Genomic DNA, 21,860 nt, shown 5'->3' on the forward strand with positions numbered 1-21,860 from the left:
AGAACTACTACAGAATGGAGGGATGCCAAACACTGTGTCTAATGCATAGTTAGTGTACACCACTGGCTATGTTATTTAATGAGCACACATAACCAGAAATAAAAAATCACTGTTTAGAAAAGTTAATGCAGATAAAAATAGAAAGTTAAATGTATTTATATATTGGTCCTTTATAGTAAAATTTACTATTACCTGATTAATTAGACAGATTCTTAAACTCTGAATTATATCATTATTCCAAACAATTGTCTTTATTTCAGAAGGAAAATCAAAAACATATTTCATTTTTTTCCTATGGAATTTCAGAAACATAAATACAGTCCTTCTAGGAAATAAGGCATGGCTTTCTCTATCCCTAGTATTTGGATTGCAGTAGATGTTGTGAGAGATAACAGCAAGGATAAATCAGTGAAACATGCCCTCCAGATGTTTACAGTCAAGCAAGGATGATAAGAAATCTGGATAGATAACGATAATACAAAGTGGAAAGTGATAAATACCATAAGAGGATTGAGATAAAGTCTAGTTCTATGTGAGTTCTGAAGAAAAGGTGTACGCCTAGAAGTAATGATAGAAGCTAGAGGGGAGAGAGGGAAGGAAGGAGGAAGAAGGAAGGAAGGAAGGAAGGAAGGAAGGAAGGAAGGAAGGAAGAAAAGGAAAAGGAAAGAAGGAAGGAGGAAGGAAGGAAAGAAGAAAAGGAAAAGGAAAAGGAAAAGGAAAAGGAAGGAAGGAAGGAAGGAAGGAGGAAGGAAGGAAAGAAGGCAGGGAGAGAGGAAACCTGGGACAATTTAGAATGAGTAAGAATGGGGGTAGAGGAAGGAGGACACTTAAGGAGAGCATGGGCAAGAGACTGATCAATTCAAAATGGGGACACACGTAGGCTCTAGGTCAGTGGTTCTCAATCTTCTGGCCCTTTAAATACAGTTCCTCATGTAGTGACCCAACCATAAAATTATTTTCGTTGCTACTTCATAACTGTAATGTTGCTACTGTTATGAATTGTAATGTAAATATCTGATATGCAGGATGGTCTTAGGCGACCCCTGTGAAAGGGTCATTCAACAGCCAAAGGGGTCACGACCCACAGGTTGAGAACCTCTGCTCTACGTACTACCTGGAGGGGCTATGAAAATCTCCCACATGTGCTGTGAGTCAATGCTCATGGGCTCATCCTCCTTCCCACCAGGGATTAGGGAGAGATCTGGCAAATGAGAGGCCATTGTCCCCTTAGAGAGACAGGAAAATGGAAAATGATGCTCCCAGAGCTGGGCCTGAACAATTGTGTGATGTTAGTAATGAGCTCCCTTAAGAGGAAGTAGAGACACCGAGTATAGGGTTCTCTCTCAAGTTTCTAGTATTTCGGTAAATAGGATTTTTGTTTTGTCTTGTTTTGTTTTAAGGAAAATAGAGATAGTAGATTGAAGAGCAGAATTTTTTATTGTTTTTTGGAGAGTTGAGCTATGTATATTCTGAAGATACAAGAATTAATACAAAGTCCCTGCTCTGAAGTGCAAAAAGGGGATAGATAAGTTAATAAGCATTTGTGACCTGGAGTGGCACACTGCTGTGGGATCACAGAGAACCCTATCCCACAGAATCAGCGAGACTTCATGAAAGAAATAAATGGTTTTGAGGTGAATAAAGGGATTGAGGTTAGATAGCAGAAAAACTAGGGTGGAATCAATTGGCCCAGTTTCATAGCCATACCGAGTGAGGCCGGCACTTGGAGGGCAGGAACACCAAAGGCAATGCTGGTATTTATGCTGAGTTAGGGTTATGGCAAAATAATGTATATGAAAGAAGGGCACAGTGACCTAAGTTTCTAGCCCTATTGATGGAAATGGCTGCCCATGGGGTCAGTGTGGTACGATAAGCAAGTCAGAAGACAAATGAAAGAAGAAATCAGGGAAGGAAGCAAAAACAAAGAGATGGTGAGAAACTGGAGTGAGAACCACCGGGTGGATGGTTTTGTCCCTTTCATAGCCTCAGAAATCTTTCGGTGACACATGGGGGATTGCTCATCTTATCCCTTGAGAAACTCTGATCTGGGGTTCAAGTGTGAGCACAAAGCCAGGTGTGAGGAGGTAGGTGGCTGAACAGAAGTCTGTGTGTGAGGGCAGCCCTCTGTGAGACAATTCATCCCAAGCAAACAGAATTCAGGCTGGATGAACTTGAACTAGAACTTGGTCATCCAGGGGCTTGGGAGTCTGAGTTCAGCATGGAAGCATACCTATAACCTAGTCCCAGCTCAATCCCTTGGATGCAGGTCCATGCAAGTGATATCTATAAAACACTGAGGCTGCTGGGGACTTGTCTGTGCAGCATGAAGATGAGCATGTTACTCTCCCCTTTTCCACAAGCTATGTCTGAGCTTGGACATCATAAGAACCCTAGTGCGCTAGTGGCAGTGCTTGGCAGAGACCATGGCACCTGGTGGAGCTGAAGCACATCCAGGGTGCCGGGAGCCGGTCATCCTTGCTGTTTCAAAGGACCTGGCATATATGGCATACTGTTCTTAAAATGTTTGCTCACCTTCTTGGCACTATGTGTTTTAACCAAGGTCTCCTCTCTGAGAAAGGTTGTTTCCCCAGGTAGGGATTTTCCCCTGAAGTTAGGGAGGGAATAAAACCCCTCAACTAAGTGCCAGGCGGGTAATTAATCACTTTAACTACGAACAATCATGCTTAAGCTACATAATCTTTACTCCCTGGAATGGAGATAAGAAACGCCCTAACCTTTGTAATAGAGATTGATAGGATTGAATCAACTGGGTATAAATACAGATGTAACAAGACAGAAAGAGACAGAACTTAGAACACAGAACTTAGAAGACAGATCCAAGAGAGACAGAACCTAGGCACAGAATGTTCTCTAGAGACAGAAGAACTTCGCTGGAGAGAACATGGCAAAAGATCCTGGACAGAAACTGGCCTCAGAACCTAGAGACAGAACCTAGCGAGAGAACATGGCAAAAGATCCTGGACTGAACCTGACTACAGAAATTGGCAAGAGAACCTGACTAGACCCTGGTGACTGAACCTGGCTGGAGAACCTGGACAGAACCTGGCTGGAGAACCTAGCAAGGGAACATGGCTACAGAACCTGGCTGGAGAACCTGGAGAACCTAGCAAGAGAACATGGACACAGATCCTGGCTGGAGATCCTAACCAGAACTTCACTGGAGATCCAGACCAGAACTTTGCTGGAGATCCAGACCAGAACTTGGCTGGAGATCCTGGCTAGAGATCCTGGCTAGGCTGCTGATCAACTGAACGCTGTCTCCGTGTCATTCCTTCTTTGCCGACTCCGTCCACACCTTTGGGGACCCCTGGACCCGCTGGAGTTGGACCCCAGCATCAGGGGGCGTTCGTTCATGTACACAGGTCCATTCTACCTGTGGGCTCAGAGAAAGCTTGTAAAGTGGGCCTGGAGGAGGGTTGGTTCCTCAGTCAATGGCAAGGCAAGGAAAGACCAGTGGATTTGGGGCTTCTCACTGTCTCTGTAGAGGCAGGTCAAAATTTCCGGCTCCTGCCGAGACCAGTTTGGCTCAGTGGATGGAGCGTCGGCCTGCGGACTGAGGGGTCCCGGGTTCGATTCTGGTCAAGGGCATGTGCCTGGGTTGCGGGCGCATCCCCAGTGGGAGATGTGCAGGAGGCAGCTGATCGATGTTTCTCTCTCATCGATGTTTCCGGCTCTCTATCTCTCTCCCTTCCTCTCTGTGGAAAATCAATAAAATATATTTAAAAAAAAAATTTCCGGCTCTAGAATTATGTAGATTGGCTTTGTCACTTATTAGCTCTGTGAACTTGATCAGGTTGTTTAACTCTTTGAGCTTGCTTCCAGAGGTACATTTACCACCTCAGGTCCACAGAGTAGATGAGAAATTGAATGTATGTCTTTAACATCTGGTAGAATCAGACCACACACACACAAACATACACACACACACACACACACACACACACACACACACACACCATTCCAATTCTGCCTGAAGGTGCTTCCTCCTCACTCCTTGCTGAATCTTACTCATCTTAAATCTAAATGTCATATTTCAGAGAAGACATCCCTCAGCCTCCATTACAGACTCTGGATTGCCTACCCAACATCCATTCCCACCGTCTCCTTTTGTTTGGGTATCAGCTCCTCAAAGAACTCTTGAAGGGTTCAGGGGCAAATGCTGAAGAACTTAGGCAATTACAGTAATCCTCCCTCCATTGCCAGCATTTAGGCATGGGCATGGGGCTTGGTTTGGACTAATGACAAGTGAGAAGGCATCTACTGGGAGCTTATGGGATAGATTTCCTCACTCTTTAAAAGAGGCACACTCTGCTACCACTGGGCATTGGCAGGATTGACTATCATAAGGGGGGCTGTTCCAGCCAACCTGGGAATCTGGGAGATGGGAGGGGTGAAAAACAGAAACAGCTTGGGCCCTCCCTAACATCACTGAGTTGCTGAGTTCGCCAGCTAAAGCCTCTCGACCTTGGAACTTCTAGCCATATGAAACTATAAATGTCCTTATCATTCAAGAAACTTTAAATCGGGTTAATTATTAATTGCAGCCTCCCACATCTAAATTATGACCACGTATTTTTAACTCTCATATTTTCCTTCATAGCATTTATCACATATAGAGTTTCTTTTGTATTTATTTGTTTGATGTCTCTTTCCCCCACTGGACTGTAGATTCTAAACTGCAGAGACCACAGGTTGATTTTGGTCACCATTTCATTCCCACATTTAGCAGCAGACCTGAGGCCTAGGAGCTGCTCAGGCACATCATTTTTCTCCTCCTCCTCCCCCTCCCCCTCCTCCCCTTACACCTCCTCCTTGTTCTCTACAATTCAGTGTGGTGGTGCTGACCAAGCACAGGATTGGTGGAAAAGGACCTATGGTATATTCCCTCTCAAATGCTAACTAGTTGGGTGGCCCTGGGCAGCAGACTGCACTACATCAATGGCTTTCAAGTTTTTACCTTAAGGAACAGTAAGAAAATACATATTACATGGCTGACCCAGTGCATGCATATTTAACCGAAATGAAAGGTTTACAGAGCATGCTCTTACTATGTGAAATGTACTCCTGCATTTTTATTTCATTCAAAAAACAGCAGCTTTGACTCAATACATCAAATTTTGGGACCCATTAATTAGCAACCCACAGTTCCTTCTAACTCCCCTCTCCAAAGAAACTGGACTAAATGAAGTGGATGGACTTTGCAAATCTCTGATTTTATCTTCTTTGCTGTTAAACTGAATATAAACATCTAGTTCACTGACTTAAAAAGTCCATTGTTATAGTGACTTAACAATGACTTAACTATTTTCCCGTTTCCTGTGGAATTCTTCCCCATCCCCCATCTGCTCTGGTGGGGCTATTTTGAAGGCCTGTATAAAATGGCTCATGTTTATGAAAAGTACCTTGTATTTTTTTTTCTTATTTTTTTCCAGTTAGCACAAAAACATACAGGACTACATTCCTCATCCTCTGAAATTTAATGGCCCCATTCGACATGTTTACGTGGGCCTCATTTCTATATGTTTTTGTATATACTAGTGCCAAATGGTATTACCCTAGCCCCACTGCCACCACGTGTCTTAAAACCCAAGAGAGTTGGGTTCTAACATTCTCCAGCACAGTGGAGAATAGACCCTCACTGTGCTTCCCATTCCTCAACACTAAACTGCCCTTGTCCTCCTGGATTTGCCAGTGAAATTCCTCGGGGGCAAGAGGAAAGGGAGAAAGCCACAGGAAGGTCTCACAGCTCCAGAGCACAGCAAATAATGCGGTGGGGTATACATATATTTAGAAAACCGTAGTGTAAGCCTCAGGAAAAAAGGAAAAAACAACACCACCAAACAAACATGTAATCAAAAGGTGACGGGAGAGCTTGAGTGATCAAGAAAACTCCCTGCCAAAAATCCTTCAGATTCAGAAGGAAGGTATAATTTCATCACGTGAACTGGCGAGCTGGATCAAGTTCTGGCTTCAGAGTCAGGGAAGAGCGCATCGCCAAGCTGCTCCGGGGTCACATTATCTTCCAGAAGGGCACTGGTGTGACAGGAGGGCACACCCGGGATGTGTGCGCCTGTTTGCGCTCTGGGAGGGAAGGCGAGGTGGGAGAGAGCCTGCAGGGAAAACAGACGGGAGGAGTAGGGTGAAAGGGAGGGGCGGAACCAGGTACACCTCCCAGAACTTTCCTCTCCCCTCGTCCCACACACTTGAAATAGAAATAATAACAACATGGGGAAAAAATGCTTACAACCACGATGTTATCTCTGTACTTAAGTTGCCCCACTCTGGAAGGTATAGGGTATAAAGTGCAGATTGCGGCTATCGGCGATCGCAGCCCGCTCATCTCGGGAGTAAAGGTTCAAGCTCGTGTGGATACGCGTGCGAGTGACCCCACTTCCAGGGAGGCGGGCTCCCGGCTCTTTCACGCCAAAGCCCGGGCTGACCCCTGCCCCCCTCCTTTTTCTCCACTCCTCCCTCTTTCCCTCCCCTCCCTCCTGGAGCGCGACTCCTCTGCACCGGCCCCCGCGGAGGCGCCTGGCGGCAGCACCGACGCCGACGCCGCCGCAGCTCCTGCCCGCAGCGCGCTCGCCCGTCCGCCCGCCGCCCGCCGCCCGCCGCCCGCGCTGCCCCGGCTCCGAGTAGCCCTAGCGGCGGTGCCCGCAGCCCCGGGCCCGCGCGGCGCGCCCTGCGCACGGCCGGGGCGGGCTGAGCCGACCTGCCCTCGGATCGGGCGCTGGAGGCTGCTGGGGAGGGCGGCGTGGGAGAGGACGCCGAGACGCAGGGGCGGCCGCCCGGGTGACCAGCTGCGCACCTGGAAAGTTACCGGGCTGCCTGGTGAGGTTCGCGGGCTGGGGGTTCGGGCGCCGGGAGGGACGGGGCCGGGGACGCGCGCGTGTGCCTGCTGTGCGCGCCTCGCACGCCGTGCGCCTCTGTTCCCCGCCCGGCCGGTCTCGTGCCGGTGCTGTTTGCGTGTGGACGCGGGCAGGCGTTGCGTTCGCTTGGTGCGGCAGCCTCTGGTGAGCTTCTGGAGGCGGGGAGGGCTACTTCATTTTAAGCAGCTCGGCCAGGGGCGGAGGGGAGAGCTCAGCCCCAGAGGGGGGTTCTCAGGGTTCTCAGGGTTCTCAGCGCCGTTAGCCCGGAGCAGCCCTGGAGTCTTGCTCTGGGCCGGGGGCTTGCGCTGCTGCCAGGGCGTGCGCTCCGGGCTCCGCTTCGTGGGGCTGTGGGTCGCTTCTGGAAGACAGGACTTGGGCAAGGACTTTGGGAGCCCTTGTAAACTTGTGTGGGTGTCCTGTGGCACTCCCAGCACCATGAGGCGCGTTCACATCTCTTGCTCTGTATTTCCAGGTGATGAAGAAACAAGAGCAAACACATAAAAACAATACATCAGCCACTTGGGAATGAGAGAAGAAACAGCAAGGGGTTCGAGTTTGAGAAAAACTAGGGTGCATTTGAGAACAGAAAGAAACAACGCAGGCAGAATTAACAGGTAGAAAGGTCTGACAAATTCCTTGGTTTCCTTATTTTCATCTTGTCCCTGAAGTTCCCAGAGATTTTTTTTTTTTTTTTTAATAAGAGAGCAACATACGCCTGCCCCTCCCCCACGGTTCCTTAGAAATTATTGTCTCTTTGTTGCAAGTTTCTTCTTTGCAAGGTGATCATCCCACATACATACAGCATCTGTTGCCAGTGCTGCTGCTTAATTTTACACAGGAGGAGCTAACATCCTGGAGAGTTCTCGTTGGGGAATTGGAGGCCATCCTCTCCATGGGAACACTGTGCACCTAAGAATCAAAGACATAAAAAAGGCAGTGCAAAGAGATCTTTCTCTTTTATGGAAAATACTCCAGAGTTCTGAAGTCCTTACAAGTGAAGCTAATTCGCCTCAGAGTGAAGGCATTTGCTGCCTGATTATTGCCCAACTCTTTTGATCCGTATTGTCTGGCTTCCTTAGGCCAGTTATTTCCAACCCCTGTGCCGCAAGGGTATGCGAGGACATTTAAAAACATGCAATATTTTTTTTTTTTTTAAACACTGTGTTTAGTCACGGGCACTTACCTCTTTTTCCTTAGCTTGTAAAATATAAAAAAACAACAACAGCCAACACAACAATATCCATCCTGGGTGAATGAATCACAATTATACTTTTTTTTTTTTAAATCAGTAAAATATATAATACGTTTTTGGGTGTGCTGCAGAATTTTAGTAATTAGTTTATGCCTTGAGATGAAAAAGGCTGAGAATTGCCAATCTAGACCATTTTCCTATTAATTATCCCCTTTCCCCCTATGTCTTTATTCTCTCTATCTTCACTGGTTCATTATTGTGGCCTTGCAAATAGCTCTCTTTTCCACTAACCGAAAAATCCCTACTCTGAGCACCGGCTCTTCCCATGGTCCTTTGTCCTAACTCTTTCATGAAGGCTAAATTCAGTGTTTTCCCCCTCTTATCTCAGTTTTTTTTATATGCCTGTGGGGTATGAACTGCAGCCTGCTCACCTCTTGAAAATGTTATCTTCATTGCCTCCATGATACTTCTTCCTAGCGCTCTTAATTGTAATTGTACAATTATACTTTCTCCATCTTTGTTGTTTCTCCTCCTTGTCCTGTTTATCTATAGATAATTGTCTAAGTATATGCACATAACAATAGAAGTGTTCCTTTCTTCTCTCCTGTAGTGATCTCATTTTTGAATGGGACTTAAGTTCTTACCTCTGTGAAGAGATCTCTAGCCTTGACCTTTCTTCTTGGTTACTATCTGCTAGACATTTTCACCTTCATGACTCAGAGACACTCAAACTCAACATAGGAAGATTCATTACTTTCTCATAAAGCATGCTCATTCCCTGGACTTGGGTCCATATCACAGTACCTAGCCCATAGGTTGTACTCTCTTCATTTTTTCATGAATGAATGAGTTCATAGTACTACCTTCTTCCAAGCCTTGTTAGATCAAAACATTGAAATCTTTTTTGACTCCCCAATGAATTACCACATTTAGATATTCTGCCCCTGCAGTATTCCTCCCACCATTTTCATTCTTTCCTATTAATCCCTCCAGATCCTCTCTCACTTTTACCAAAACAATAGACCCCCCCCACCCCCATCTGTAGTTTCTCTTTCAAACTTCATATAGACCTAGACACTCTTCCCCTCGTCATTGCCAATCTACTGGGCCCTTTCGTCTACTTCTTCAGTCTCTATTTCTGTATCAGTGATTGCTACGTATTTTCAGTTCCCCTCTTCTCATTTTCTAGTCCTTAATTTCTTACTGCCTACTGAACTCCTCCACCCTAAAATTTCCACAGGTCCCTCAAACTGAGGGTGTCCAAAATGAAACTCATCCTTTAAAATCTGCCCCTCATTTGAGTTAATGCCATCACCTCTTACCCATTTGCCACAATGGAAACTTCCAGACCTTTATTGTTTCTTCTTATCACTACTCAGATTCTATAAGCTACAATCTCCTGACCTACATCTGTAAAATGGCACTTCTCCGTGTTTGCCTGTTTATCTGATAGTGTATCACCGAAAAGTAGCTGAATAGAATGCTACCAAATTTGGCAGTGAGACTATAGGATATGTGGCAGTTACACAATTCACTGTGGACATTCTGCTGGGGGAAGGGACGCTTCAAAAAGATAGTCAACCTCTGGAGTAGCTGGAACTGGTTCAATGAGAAGCTTGTATGACTGCCTAACAGGAGAATATTACTCTCCAAATGAGATGCTGTGGGTAGAGAAAACATGCAGTAGATTCAAACCTGAGTCCCAGGTCAGTGGTCACAAGATCAGATAGACAAATGTTTGAATTGTGGCAGCGATAATGGAAGTGTGTTATTTCACGTAAGGAAACCTGTGTGGTTTGCTTCCGGGAGGAGAAGCAGGGTTTATATAGTCAATGATGGCTAATTATTTTCTAAAAGAACTCTGGTGAAACAAAGTTAAGGATAACACCAAATACATGTTCCATATGTTCTTAGGAGACGATCTACAAAAGCCTGTATAATCACTCCTCTGCTTCCAGGCTACACTGCCCATATCATGAAAAAGAATCTATTCTATTTTTCATGATTTATTGAAAGGAAGGAAATTTCAAAGTTATCTATAGCTGTAGCTTTTTAACAAATTTCTTATGACAATGTTTTTCTCTTCTGGCTCCCATGGAGATGATTCGATTTTTCTTGAGTTCAAAAAGTTCAAGACATTAGAATAAGGTTGGAACTCTGTCTGGACATAACCGGGTCCCATCACCTCCTACTTGGATTGGTGCAGTAGCCTTTTACATTTCTTTCCTCTAAGCTCTTTTCACTCCATTTCATATTTGTTGCCAAGAAAGTTATTTTTCTAAAGGCCAAATCTGACCATATCACTTGAAATAAACTTGACCTACACTAAAATCCTTATACCATAACATGGGGTATGATGAAGTTTTCCAGTATCTTTTTCAGCTTCATTTCTCTTCTCTCTCTACTCCTCATGTATTTCAGCCTTTTCCTGACTATGCTATTAACTTCCTTGCATTCACTCGTTAGTACATTTTTAAAAAAAATAATAGCCTTTAATTTTTAGAGCAGTTTTAAGTTTATAGAAAAATTAGGTAAAAAGTACAGAGAGTTCTCATATACTCTCAGTGTGCCGCCCTTTCCCCTATTCTTAACTTCTTGTGTTAGTGTGGTACATTTGTTATAATCGGTGAACCAATATTGATATATTATTATTAGTACATATTTTTCAATAGGGTTTATTCTTTATGTTGTATATTCTAAGGATTTGGACAAATGTACGAAGACATGTATCCACCATTGCCATATCAGACAGAATAGTGGCACTGCCCTATAATTGCCCTGTGCTCACCTATTCATTCCTTCCTCCCTCGCCCCAAGTCCTTGGCAACCATTCATCTTTTTACTGTCCCCAAGTTGTTTCATTCCCAGAATGTCATATAGTTGTAATCATACAGTATGTAGGTTTCTCAGGTTGACTTCTTTCACTTAGTAATAGCCATTTAAAGTTCTTCCATGTCTTTTTATGGCTTGATAGTTATTGCTTTGCATACTGAATAGTATTTACTTGTCTGGATCTACCAGTTTGTTTATCCATCTATCCATTTGAAGGACATCTTGGTTGTTTCTAAGTTGTGGCAATGATGAAAAAGCTGCTATAAACATCCATGTACAGAATTTGGTGTGTTTTCATATCAGTTGCATAAATACCAAAGAACATGATTGCTGGGTTGTATGATTATTTAACTTTGTGAGAAATTGCCAACTGTTTTCCCAAGTGGCTGTATCATTTCACATTCCCACCAGCAATGGATGAGAATTCCTGTTCCTCCACATCCTCTCAATTGTTAGGTGTTGTCAGTGTTTTGGCCATCCTAATAGGTGTGTAGTGGTATCTCACTGTTGTTTTAATTTGAGATTATCTAATTACATATGATGTTGAGCATCTTTTCATATCCCTGTTTACCACATATGTATCATCTATGGTGAGCTGTCTGTTTCTCTTTTTGCCCATTATTCAGCAGTTATTTGTTTCTTATGGGATTGGACAAATGTATAAAGACATGTATTCACAATGTTGAGTGTTGAGAGTTCTGTGTATATTGTGGATACCAGTTCTTTATTTGATATATATTTTGCAAATACTTTCTTCAGTCTATGGCTATTGTTCCATTCTCTGAATAGAGTCTTTTGCAGAGGAGACATTTTTAATTTTAATTAAGTCCAACCTATTCATTTTTCATGGTCTGTGCCTTTGGTGTTTTATCTAAAAACATTATTAGCCCTGGCTGGTTTGGCTCAGTGGATAAAACGTAGGCCTGTGGACTGAAGGGTCTCGGATTTGATTCCAGTCAAGGGTATATGCCTGGTTGTAGGCTCAATCCCCAGTAGCAGGGGAGCCAATCAATGATTCCCTCTCATCATTGATGTTCCTCTCTCTCCCACTCCCTTCCCCTCTGACTCAATAAAAACATATTTATAAAAAAATAAATAAATAAAAATAAAAACATCATTAAACCCAAGATCACTTAGATTTTCTTCTGCATTTTATAGTTTTGTGTTTTATATTTAGGCCTTTGATCCATTTTAAGCTAATTTTTGTGAGAGATTTAAGGTCTGTGTCTAGACTCATTTTTTTTTTTTTTTTTTTTTTTACATGTAGGATGTCTAGTTGTTCCAAAACAACTTGTTAAAAGAACTATCTTTTCTCCATTGAGTTGCCTTTGTTCCTGTGTCAAAAGTCAGTTGACTGCATTTGTTTGGGTCTGTTTTCAGGGCTCTCTATTTTGTACCATTGTTCTATTTGTCTATTATTTCACTAATACCACTGTTTTGATTATTGCAGCTTTATAGTAAGTCATGAAATCTGGTAGTACCAGCACTCTGACTTTGTTCTTTTATAATATTGTCTTAGCTTAGTACATATTTTTGAGCAATATGATTTTCTACTAAGAGGAGTTATTTTGTTGGATAAATAATGTTACAATAATAATAATAGTACTATTTAATATTTATTAAACACATACTATATGTCAAGCACTGTGCTAAATTCTTATCATGGCTTATCTAATTTAACCCTCTAACAGCTCTAAATAATACACAACAATATTTTATCTATCTGCCTATTGACCAATCTATGTGCTTATCTATCTCTTCTATTATTGACACTCTACCCCCAAATCATGCCCAAGGTCATATAAATATTAAGTGAAAGTGCTTGGATTGGGACTCTGGCTCTATAACCTTCGCCAGCACCATACCATGTCTCATATTTACAGATTTCCAAAATGTGTATGTGTGTATTTTTATATCCGACTCCAGATGGATAGAGCGAGAAATAGATATTTTCTAGATCAAAGCCAAGATGTTGGTTTCTAGCTACTTTAGGACTGAGGAAAAACAGACAACAAACCATGATTCCTCCCACATTGGCTGCCAGGTGTGAATCTGCCTGCAGGAACCTCACAAGAAAGTGTGGATGAAAGGGGCCACGTGCTGACCTGGCAAGCTCAGGGGAGGCCCCTTTCGTCCACAAAAGCGTTGCTTTTCCGGAGTCTTTTCTAGTTATCTTTTATGCATGACATTTCCTAAATAGTAAATTAATGTCATAACAATGGATAATTTTGTACAGCTTTCCTCTCTTCTTGCTAAATGCCACTTCTCATTCTGTTCCTCTCTCCTGTCCCAGACGGCAGAATACTGCTTTCACAGTGAGCCATGTCTTTCTGTGTTGCCTTCAAAGATAATGAGGTGGTTCCTTTGGAATAAGGAGTTTACGGCAGTGTGTGTCAATAGTTAGAGGCCCCGTGAGGGCATTGCAAAGGAGGAGTCCCTGCATCCTGGAACCTGGGCTAGGCCATTCCCGAGGCTTTCTGGTCTCCATCTTTTGGTGGGCTTCCCTTAACAGAGAAGGTTTCTCAGGCTGTTTGTTTCAGAATGACTTGTTTCTTTTTCGTTTCTTAGAGAATTTTATTTGGAATGAAAATATAGAGCCCATCCCAGTGACTTCTTTTCTTTATTTTTTTTAAAAAATATATGTTATTGATTTTTTACAGAGAGGAAGGGACAGGGATAGAGAGTCAGAAACATCGATGAGAGAGAAACATCGATCAGCTGACTCCTGCACGCCCCCTACTGGGGATGTGCCCTCAGCCAAGGTACATGCCCTTGACCGGAATCGAACTTGGGACCCTTCAGTCCGCAGGCCGACTCTCTGTCCACTGAGCTAAACTGGTCAGGGCGTGACTTCTTTTCTTAATGGAAGATATAATTCAGGCAGAGTAAGATCCCCCCCGCCCCAAGAGAATAATTTGCATTTTTAAAGACCTCTTGTCTGGAAGACCTCTAGTTTACTAGACTATTGTCCCACCCAGTGGTGATCTCCTCTGGGCATTTCCTCAAAGGAGACACTAGGTGCCTTGTCTTTTCACTTAGCAGAAGAGCTGCCTGGTGCTTATTACAGGTCAGATATTACTCCTGATGCCTTACTAACATACTCCTCATAGTAACCCATACGAGATGGATATAACTATATTTATTTTCTAGATTAGAAAACCAATAGTTCTATCTAAGTAATTCATAGAAAGTTGCATAGCTGGGGATGGAAAATTGTTTTTCTACCTTGGATAGCCACTCTTCATTGCTCATGTGAAGTCCTGGTCTTTATCTCCATGCTCATGTCTTTTTTTAAAAAATATATATTTTATTGATTTTTTTATAGAGAGGATGGGAGAGGGATAGAGAGTTAGAAACATTGATGAGAGAGAAACATCGATCAGCTGCCTCCTGCACACCTCCCACTGGGGATGTGCTGGCAACCAAGGTACATGCCCTTGACCAGAATCGAACCTGGGACCCTTCAGTCCGCAGGCTGACACTCCATCCACTGAGCCAAACCGGTTAGGGCCAAGCTCATTTCTTATTACTTTATGTGCTGCCTTCTGATTAGAAGAATGATTTTAATAACATATAGTTGCTAGATTGATGGAGCAACATCCTGTGGTTCATTTCTCTTTGTGGCTAGCAATACATATTTGAGAAATAGCTTATCTGTCTTAGTGACTGATACAGGAAGCAGAGTGAATCCAATTAGGTTTTATGAAGCCAGACACTCGAAGGCTTGGCTTGAGGGACAAAAAAATTGAAATGGGTGCACTCGCTAAGAAATCAGACATAGTATTGAGCCATTTGGTAACTTACATATCCTAAATTAGTGACTTGAAAGATGGGTTGCTCTCATTTCATCCCTCTTTAGAATTATCAATAACTTGAAAGATTTATACAGCTTTCAAAGGTATTCCATTAAGACCAGATAATAGTTGGTGTTTTGGGAGAATTTAACATCTTCTACTTAATCATGCTTCAGATTTGTAAAATTATTGTTGGATTAGACAGAATGTTTTGAATGCCATTAGCAAAAATGATTCTAAGTTTTTTCATATTTAGAATTCTAGAACTGTTTTCTGTGTCAAATTTGAAGGCAAATCCATGGAACTATGCCCCTGATATAGTACATGACAGGTCTTAGTTAACAATTGTTCAATGAGTGAAAAATTAGTTGTAAGTTTAATGTTAGATTTAAAAGATTTTGTTTTCACTTTTGTTCTTTTTTTTTTCTTTCTTTCTTTCTTTTTTTTTTTTTTAGGGCAATTCCTTTTCCCCCAACTCCCTTCCTTCCATCCTGCTTTGGTTCAGTAATGCTTGTCCATGTACCAAAAATGTGCATGTAGAAGATGGCTCATAGCTGCATGCTACAAATGTGTGCACATTAATTTTGGATGCCTTTGGGAGCACCCTCTCATGCCTGTCATTCAGAATCTCATTCAAGGTTATTCTTAGGTCCCAGTCTGATGTCTTCTGAATTGCTTCTTCAGGAGACAAGGGTATCCAGGGCTACTTCTTTGAATTCTAGTCTCCTCAACCTTTTTATGTATTCTGAATGACTAGGAACAGTACGTGCCGCCAAGTCAACAGATATTGCAACATGTATAGGCAATTCTCTGGAGACTAATATTCATTAATGATTGCTTGGAACCTGACTTCTATGAATATCTAAGTACTGCAAGATTACTTTTATAAGTACTTTTATTTTCTGTCTGTACCATCCATCGTAGGCAACCTACATTTGCCATTTGGCTGCATCTGTTTGAAACTTAGAGGCTGTTTTACATCTTTATGTCTCTGTCTTTATTGTTGTGGAGGTCATGATTATTCTGGGAGAGCCAGGGAAATCAGAGTAAGAATTTCATTTCTCTCTGAGTTTGAAATTTGGAGGGAGAGAGGGGCAAGAATGTGTGGGTTATATAACTTCAAAATTTCATTGACCTCTTCTGATTAGATAATGAGAGGAAATTAAACTTAATTCACAAGTGTTATAATGCTGCTTTGGTTATGGCTGTCAAAAACTGCACATGCAGAAGTGTGAAGTTCAAATAGGTAGCCTAGAATGACTTAAAAGTATCTTAATTGATCAAAGCAGCATTTTCCCAGTTTCACCCTTTAGAGTTCTTTTTGTGTTTGCTCACTGTGCTTATTATCTGCAGATGATTTATTTTCTGTTTTCACTGAATTGACTCAAGAAGCCTGTTACCCAATCTAGCCTTCACTTAAGCAATAATATCAATGAGATCCCAACTTTGTGGTGCCTATCATCTATATTTCTAATAATGTTAAAATAAATGCATAGCTATTGAACTACAAAATATTTCTGAACCAACTAAAATCATTCCTCGTACTTCTGATCTGCTTTTCACTCACTGGATGTGGGGCCACTTTGGGGCCTACACTGAGGATATTCTTAACAGGATAAAAAGGGAGCCTTGTACCATAGGTCATCATTTATGGACAACATTGGCTTAGGAGAAAAAGTAAAGGCTGTAGAAGAATCTTCGTACCTCTCTTTTACCTTCTAGTAATCACAATCCAGAAGATTTTGTTCCTCCTCCTCCACCCCTTCTTCTTCTTCATGCAAAACTTAACAGGTACCCAGGCAGGAGAAAACTGCTAATAAAGCCACACCAGCTCTGCCTCCTCCTGCTGTGGAATTCAGATGTGTTATCTTCTAAATTCAGGGAGGGTTCCTTAGTGTAGCCTCGCAGGGAGCTGTGAGACGTGTGACATTTCCAAGCCTCCGCTGCTGTCGCTGCCCCTGTGTGTTTTATCTCTGCCATGCTTACATCCAAATCGCAGCGCTGTTGTGATGCTTTTGTCAGCTGTCCGGAGAGAATGACCAAAGAGAACAGCAGGTAACACAGGCCATTTGTGCAAAAGGCTCAGGTGTGATACTTGTGCCAGCAAAGGGACAGGGTACAATGAAACCAAATGCCCACTCCTCCTCCTGGAGGGATAAAAGAAATGGGTCAATAACTTTCCTTCTGGAAGCATGGGGGAATTTAGTATTTATCAAACAATGACGACATCTATGCTTCCACTCATGAAACAGATGGGAATGAGCGGAGCGGTGAGGGGGCTTTAGGACGTGAAACTCCACTGGGTAATTCCCAATTCTGTGCCCTCTCTCAGGTCCTTGAGCAAAATGGGAAATGGTTCAGTGAAACCCAAACATCCCAAGCATCCAGATGGCCACTCCGGGAACCTCACCTACAATGCCCTGCAGGGCAAGGTGGCAGAGCTGGAGAGAGAGCTGAGGAGGAAGGATGCGGAGATCCAGGAGCGGGAGTACCACCTGAAGGAACTGCGGGAGCAGCTGTCGAAACAGACTGTGGCCATCGCGGAGCTCACGGAGGAGCTGCAGAGCAAGTGCATCCAGCTGAACAAGCTGCAGGATGTGGTGCACATCCAGGGCGGCAGCCTGCTTCAGGCCTCTCCAGAGAGGATCCCTCTGGAGGTGCACCGGAAGACCTCGGGGCTGGTCTCTCTCCACAGCAGGAGGGGAGCAAAGGCCGGGGTGTCTGCCGAGCCAACAACCCGAACCTATGACCTCAACAAACCCCCTGAATTTTCCTTTGAGAAAGCAAGAGTCAGGAAGGATTCCAGGTAAGACGTTCCCATAATATTAAGACTCAGGTAGCCTTCATCTTATGAAACACTAGAGTGATACTCATTAAGCCTCATCAATATTATTACCCGTTCAGATTTGGGGATAAGAGACTTCTAAAATGGTCTTGCTTTGCAGTAGGGTCTCTCTTTGAGAAGAACTTTTCTTTAAAGCATGAATTGTGCTTGAACATTGATTCATATGTGCAACTGAAAAACTGAGTTTACGAAAGTCATTTCCATTATCTTGACAACCCTATGGGAGTGAAAAGGTAGTTTTAGGATATCTACCCTTCTCCCTTTCTATAGGAGTGGACTTAAAAGTGTACACAGATTACAGTGAATTATGAATATGTGTAGCAAAACCACTAACTAGCACTTAGTATGCAAATGTTATGAAAATGGAATAAGCTGGAGCTTCAGAACTGGATGAATTCATTCATTCACCCATAGTTCAGATTGAGCACTAGAACACTTTCTTCCAGCCACTGTTAGGTGCTAAATAGATATCAGTGAATAAATAGGCACAGAGCCTTTCTCAGCAAGAGATAGCATACATGGAAGCAAGTAAACATTGTCTAATGATTAATTGGGATAAATGATATGATGGGTATAGTCCAGCCGTGGGCAAACTACGGCCCGCGGGCTGGATCCGGCCCGTTTGAAATGAATAAAACTAAAAAAAAAAAAGACTGTACCCTTTTATGTAATGATGTTTACTTTGAATTTATGTTAGTTCACACAAACACTCCATCCATGCTTTTGTTCCGGCCCTCCGGTCCAGTTTAAGAACCCATTGTGGCCCTCAAGTCAAAAAGTTTGCCCACCCCTGGTATAGTTGGTGGTATCTGGGGTTAGGGGAAGAGAAGGACAAAGGGGCAACAGAATTTGGATTGCCCAGGGGGCCTGGCTGAGGAGGAGACCTTTAACTGAGACCCAAAGGAGAAAAAGGAACATAAACAAGGTGGAAAGGACATTTCAGGCAGAGGGAACAATTACAAGCTAGAATTAATTTTAAAGATAAGGATTTTTTAAAAGAACATGTAACTATGTACCACATCATTCTTGTATGTGTATTTTGTATGTGGATAGGCGTGTATGTGTGGGGTGGGGTGGGGTGGGGGGGGTGTATACATTTCTTTTCTGGTTCAAGTTTGAGTTTCCAAATCAGGAAAGATTGACTAGAAACATCATGAGTGAGGGTCTTCTTTCTGAATTATTTTTAAGTGAGTATTTATTAGTTGAAATTAGATCTTTTGCCTTGATAATGTCTTGGCTGAGCTGGATCTCTCTTGAAAAATGCAAGATTTGTGATATTAAAACAAATTTTAATTTATTCACTGACACAAGTAATATAAATCAAGATAAAACAATTGACTTAAATGAATAAATGATTAATTTTGACAAGAGAAAGGCAGGTCAAATTCATCAATTTGTTGACTGTACTTGACACATAGTGAATGATTGATAAATATTTGCTAATGAAACAAATCATGCTGGATTATTAGTTATATTATTCTGTGGCTGAAAGAAATCTAATAGTTCAGGAGAGTGTTTTTAAGCCAAGATTTTTAATTATAGTTGGTTTAGAAAGGTCTTATTTATTCCCTTTAATAATTACTTATTTTTAATGGTGCAAATTCAGAAATGATAAATTTTATAAACTTATGCTTGTTTGTCAAAAATTGATATCATCCAGTATTCTCTTCTGATATATCAGAGATATATGCACATTTGGCAATATTAAATATTACGTATTATTACTATACTAGTAGCCCTGTGCATGAATCCATGCGTAGATCGCTGCTGCCCTCCTGTAGCTCTCGGCCTCCTGCTTGCTTGCTGCCCTGCCCCCTCCTGTAGCTGTCTGCAGCCCACTTGTAGCCAATAGGTCACTGCCGCCCTCCTGTAGCTCCCCCCCTCCTCCCTGTCCCTCATAGCTTGCTGCCCTGCCCCCTCCTGTAGCTCTCTGCAGTCCGCTTGTACCTCCCTGGCCCACCCTTCCGCTGATCCATGATCTGGTCATGATCCGCTTGGTCGTTACGCCTGGCGTAATGGCTAATTAGCATATTCCTCTCTTATTATATAGGATATGTATACTAGTACATAAGCACAATATACTATTTATCCACTCACAAAGAAATCTTTCAAATAGCAATGAGCTTGTATATCTTGGAGAAGTTTGGGAGAATTTAAAGGAATTCATCTTCTTTCATCCTCTCCCTACATATTCCACCAGATTTCTTCTCTGGAATGAAGATTATGTTCAATTATTTTGTTCCAAAGACTTATGTCCTTCTTGAAGCAAAACACCATTCTCTTGGTGTTAGGCAACTGAACAATCCAGGATAAATATATTTCTTTGTGATTCTTTGTTATAACCAGGCAAAGAAAATCAGCAGTTATTTTCTGGGCCAAACCACCTGTCTATAGTGAGTGAGACACAGAAGAGCGAAGACATTATAGCTCTTAAATAAGATTTAGCAATGATTCTCCTCATCATCAAAGCAAGCCAGATGGGTGCAGATCTGTGTTGCGGTCATGATTTAGAAACAGGCTCATTGATTCCTTAATGATTAAGTCCTCAGGAAATCAGACTAGATCACTGATGCCCTAATATTCCCCATGTGCTTTTATAGAGCCTTGTGGTTCTAAATTGGAAATTAATTAGAATATGGGAGCCATTCTTTTCTTGTTGACTGACTTGTATCTCATGTGTGAAGTTTGTGCCTCAGTTTTTCTTACAAAATATATCTCTCTTTACCTCTAGAATAACTGACAAAACACAGGTGACATCATCAAATTTTCATTTTTTTTTTAAAGTGCTCAATATTGCAATTCATTTTCCATTTTCAAACAGTTTCAGTTTTAGAGAAAAGCCATAAGTAAACTGGATATTTTTATATATCTTTTATACAGCCTGTGAACAATTTTGTAAAAAACAATTTTCTAGAAGTTAGATTATTTAAAAAGATAGGAGCATCATTCACTGATAAAGGGATGATGTCAGTATCCATTGGTTTGGCTAACGTGTCCCAGCAGTGCTGTTAGATAATAGAGTATTTAAGATATCCATCAAAATTCTTCCTACATTTATTGTTTAGGTTTAAATGCTTTATTTGTTCAACTTTTATAAACTTTCCTGGGTGAATTTATGACAAAATTCATTTCTACTAATATGTGTCCACTACATTTTAAAACTATATGCATTTTTATTGATTTCAGAGAGGAAGGGAGAGGGAGAGAGAGATAGAAACATCAATGATGAAAGAGAATAATTGATCGGCTGCCTCCTGCATGCCCCACACTGGGGATCGAGCCCACAACCCAGGCATGCGCCCTGACTGGGAACCATGTTTTCCTGGTTCATAACTCGATGCTCAATCTCTGAACCACAGCCAGCCCAGATCCACTACGTTTTGGATAAAGTCTTTCCTCCCCTCTGCATCTGAAAGCTAGAAAGGCTTTCAGTCTTTTTCTCAAAAAGGATGTCTCTGATGAATACTCATCCTTCTGCAACCCACAGGAGTAGGGAGATAGGAAGTACTGACAGAAACCAGAGAATAACATCTGGGGAAATGGTAGACTTGCAATTTGAGGATTCAGATTCAATAATTCGCCAGAAACCCTACAACCCATGCCACAGCAGTCTGAAACTCTGCTGAGCCCCTGCTCAAATGTATTATAAATGGCCAGTGAATCTCACCAACTGCCAGGCAGCCAGCTATGTTGTCCTCGACCCATTCAGTGTACTTGTAGATCCCGCAGGGGTAGCTCAAACTGTATCCATAGTTACTTCTCCTTGCTTTCTTTATATGGAGGAATTTATATGCTCTACTGCCATTGGGCAACCCTTGAAATCTGTCTCTTGCAACATCCAAGGGTCAACTTTTTAAGAGCAGGTTCAAGACTTATTCAGTGTTGTCCAATAGAACTTGGGAAGTGCTGGAAATGTTCTGTAACCAGTGTTGTCCAGTATGGAAGCCAATGGCAAAATGTGGCTGTTGAGCACTGGAAGTGTGTGGCCAGGGTCACTAAGGAATTCAGTTTTTAATTTTAATTTAATTTAAAGATTAAATTAGCCACATGTGGCTAATGGCTACTGTATTGGATATTGCAGTTTTATATTATGTGGGTTTTTTGTTTGTTTGCTTGTTTGTTTTCCATAACCTCTGTCCCCTGAGATGAAGATGATGATCTAGTGAAGTTTGGGAAAACTTCATAGACAAAATAAGACCTGTGTTTGGTTTTAGGACAGAGCCACAGAAAATGAGTGCGTGCCTGTCAGACCGAGGTGGGCACAAGGTGGAGTCACTTTTAAGCTGCAGTGTAGTATCATAGGAGTT

General features: G+C 42.3%; 1 protein-coding gene across 4 annotated transcripts in view; it reads left to right on the top strand.

Annotated features, from left to right (window-relative positions):
• The first annotated feature begins 6,644 nt into the window (after nt 1-6,644).
• The window catches only part of PRKG2 (protein kinase cGMP-dependent 2), a 92,315-nt gene continuing 77,099 nt past the window's right edge, over nt 6,645-21,860 (top strand). The window contains exons 1-3 of one of the 4 annotated variants that reach the window (XM_059667399.1): nt 6,701-6,852; nt 7,363-7,504; nt 17,041-17,514. In XM_059667399.1, coding sequence (XP_059523382.1) covers nt 7,416-7,504; nt 17,041-17,514 — 563 coding nt within the window. In that variant the 5' untranslated portion in view covers nt 6,701-6,852; nt 7,363-7,415. Of the gene's footprint in view, nt 6,858-7,362; nt 7,513-17,040; nt 17,515-21,860 lie in introns of those variants that run through there. The other 3 variants (XM_059667421.1, XM_059667405.1, XM_059667413.1) reach the window with 3 other exon arrangements.

This window comes from Myotis daubentonii, chromosome 1, assembly GCF_963259705.1.
Source record: "Myotis daubentonii chromosome 1, mMyoDau2.1, whole genome shotgun sequence".
Taxonomy (NCBI): Eukaryota; Metazoa; Chordata; class Mammalia; order Chiroptera; family Vespertilionidae; genus Myotis; species Myotis daubentonii.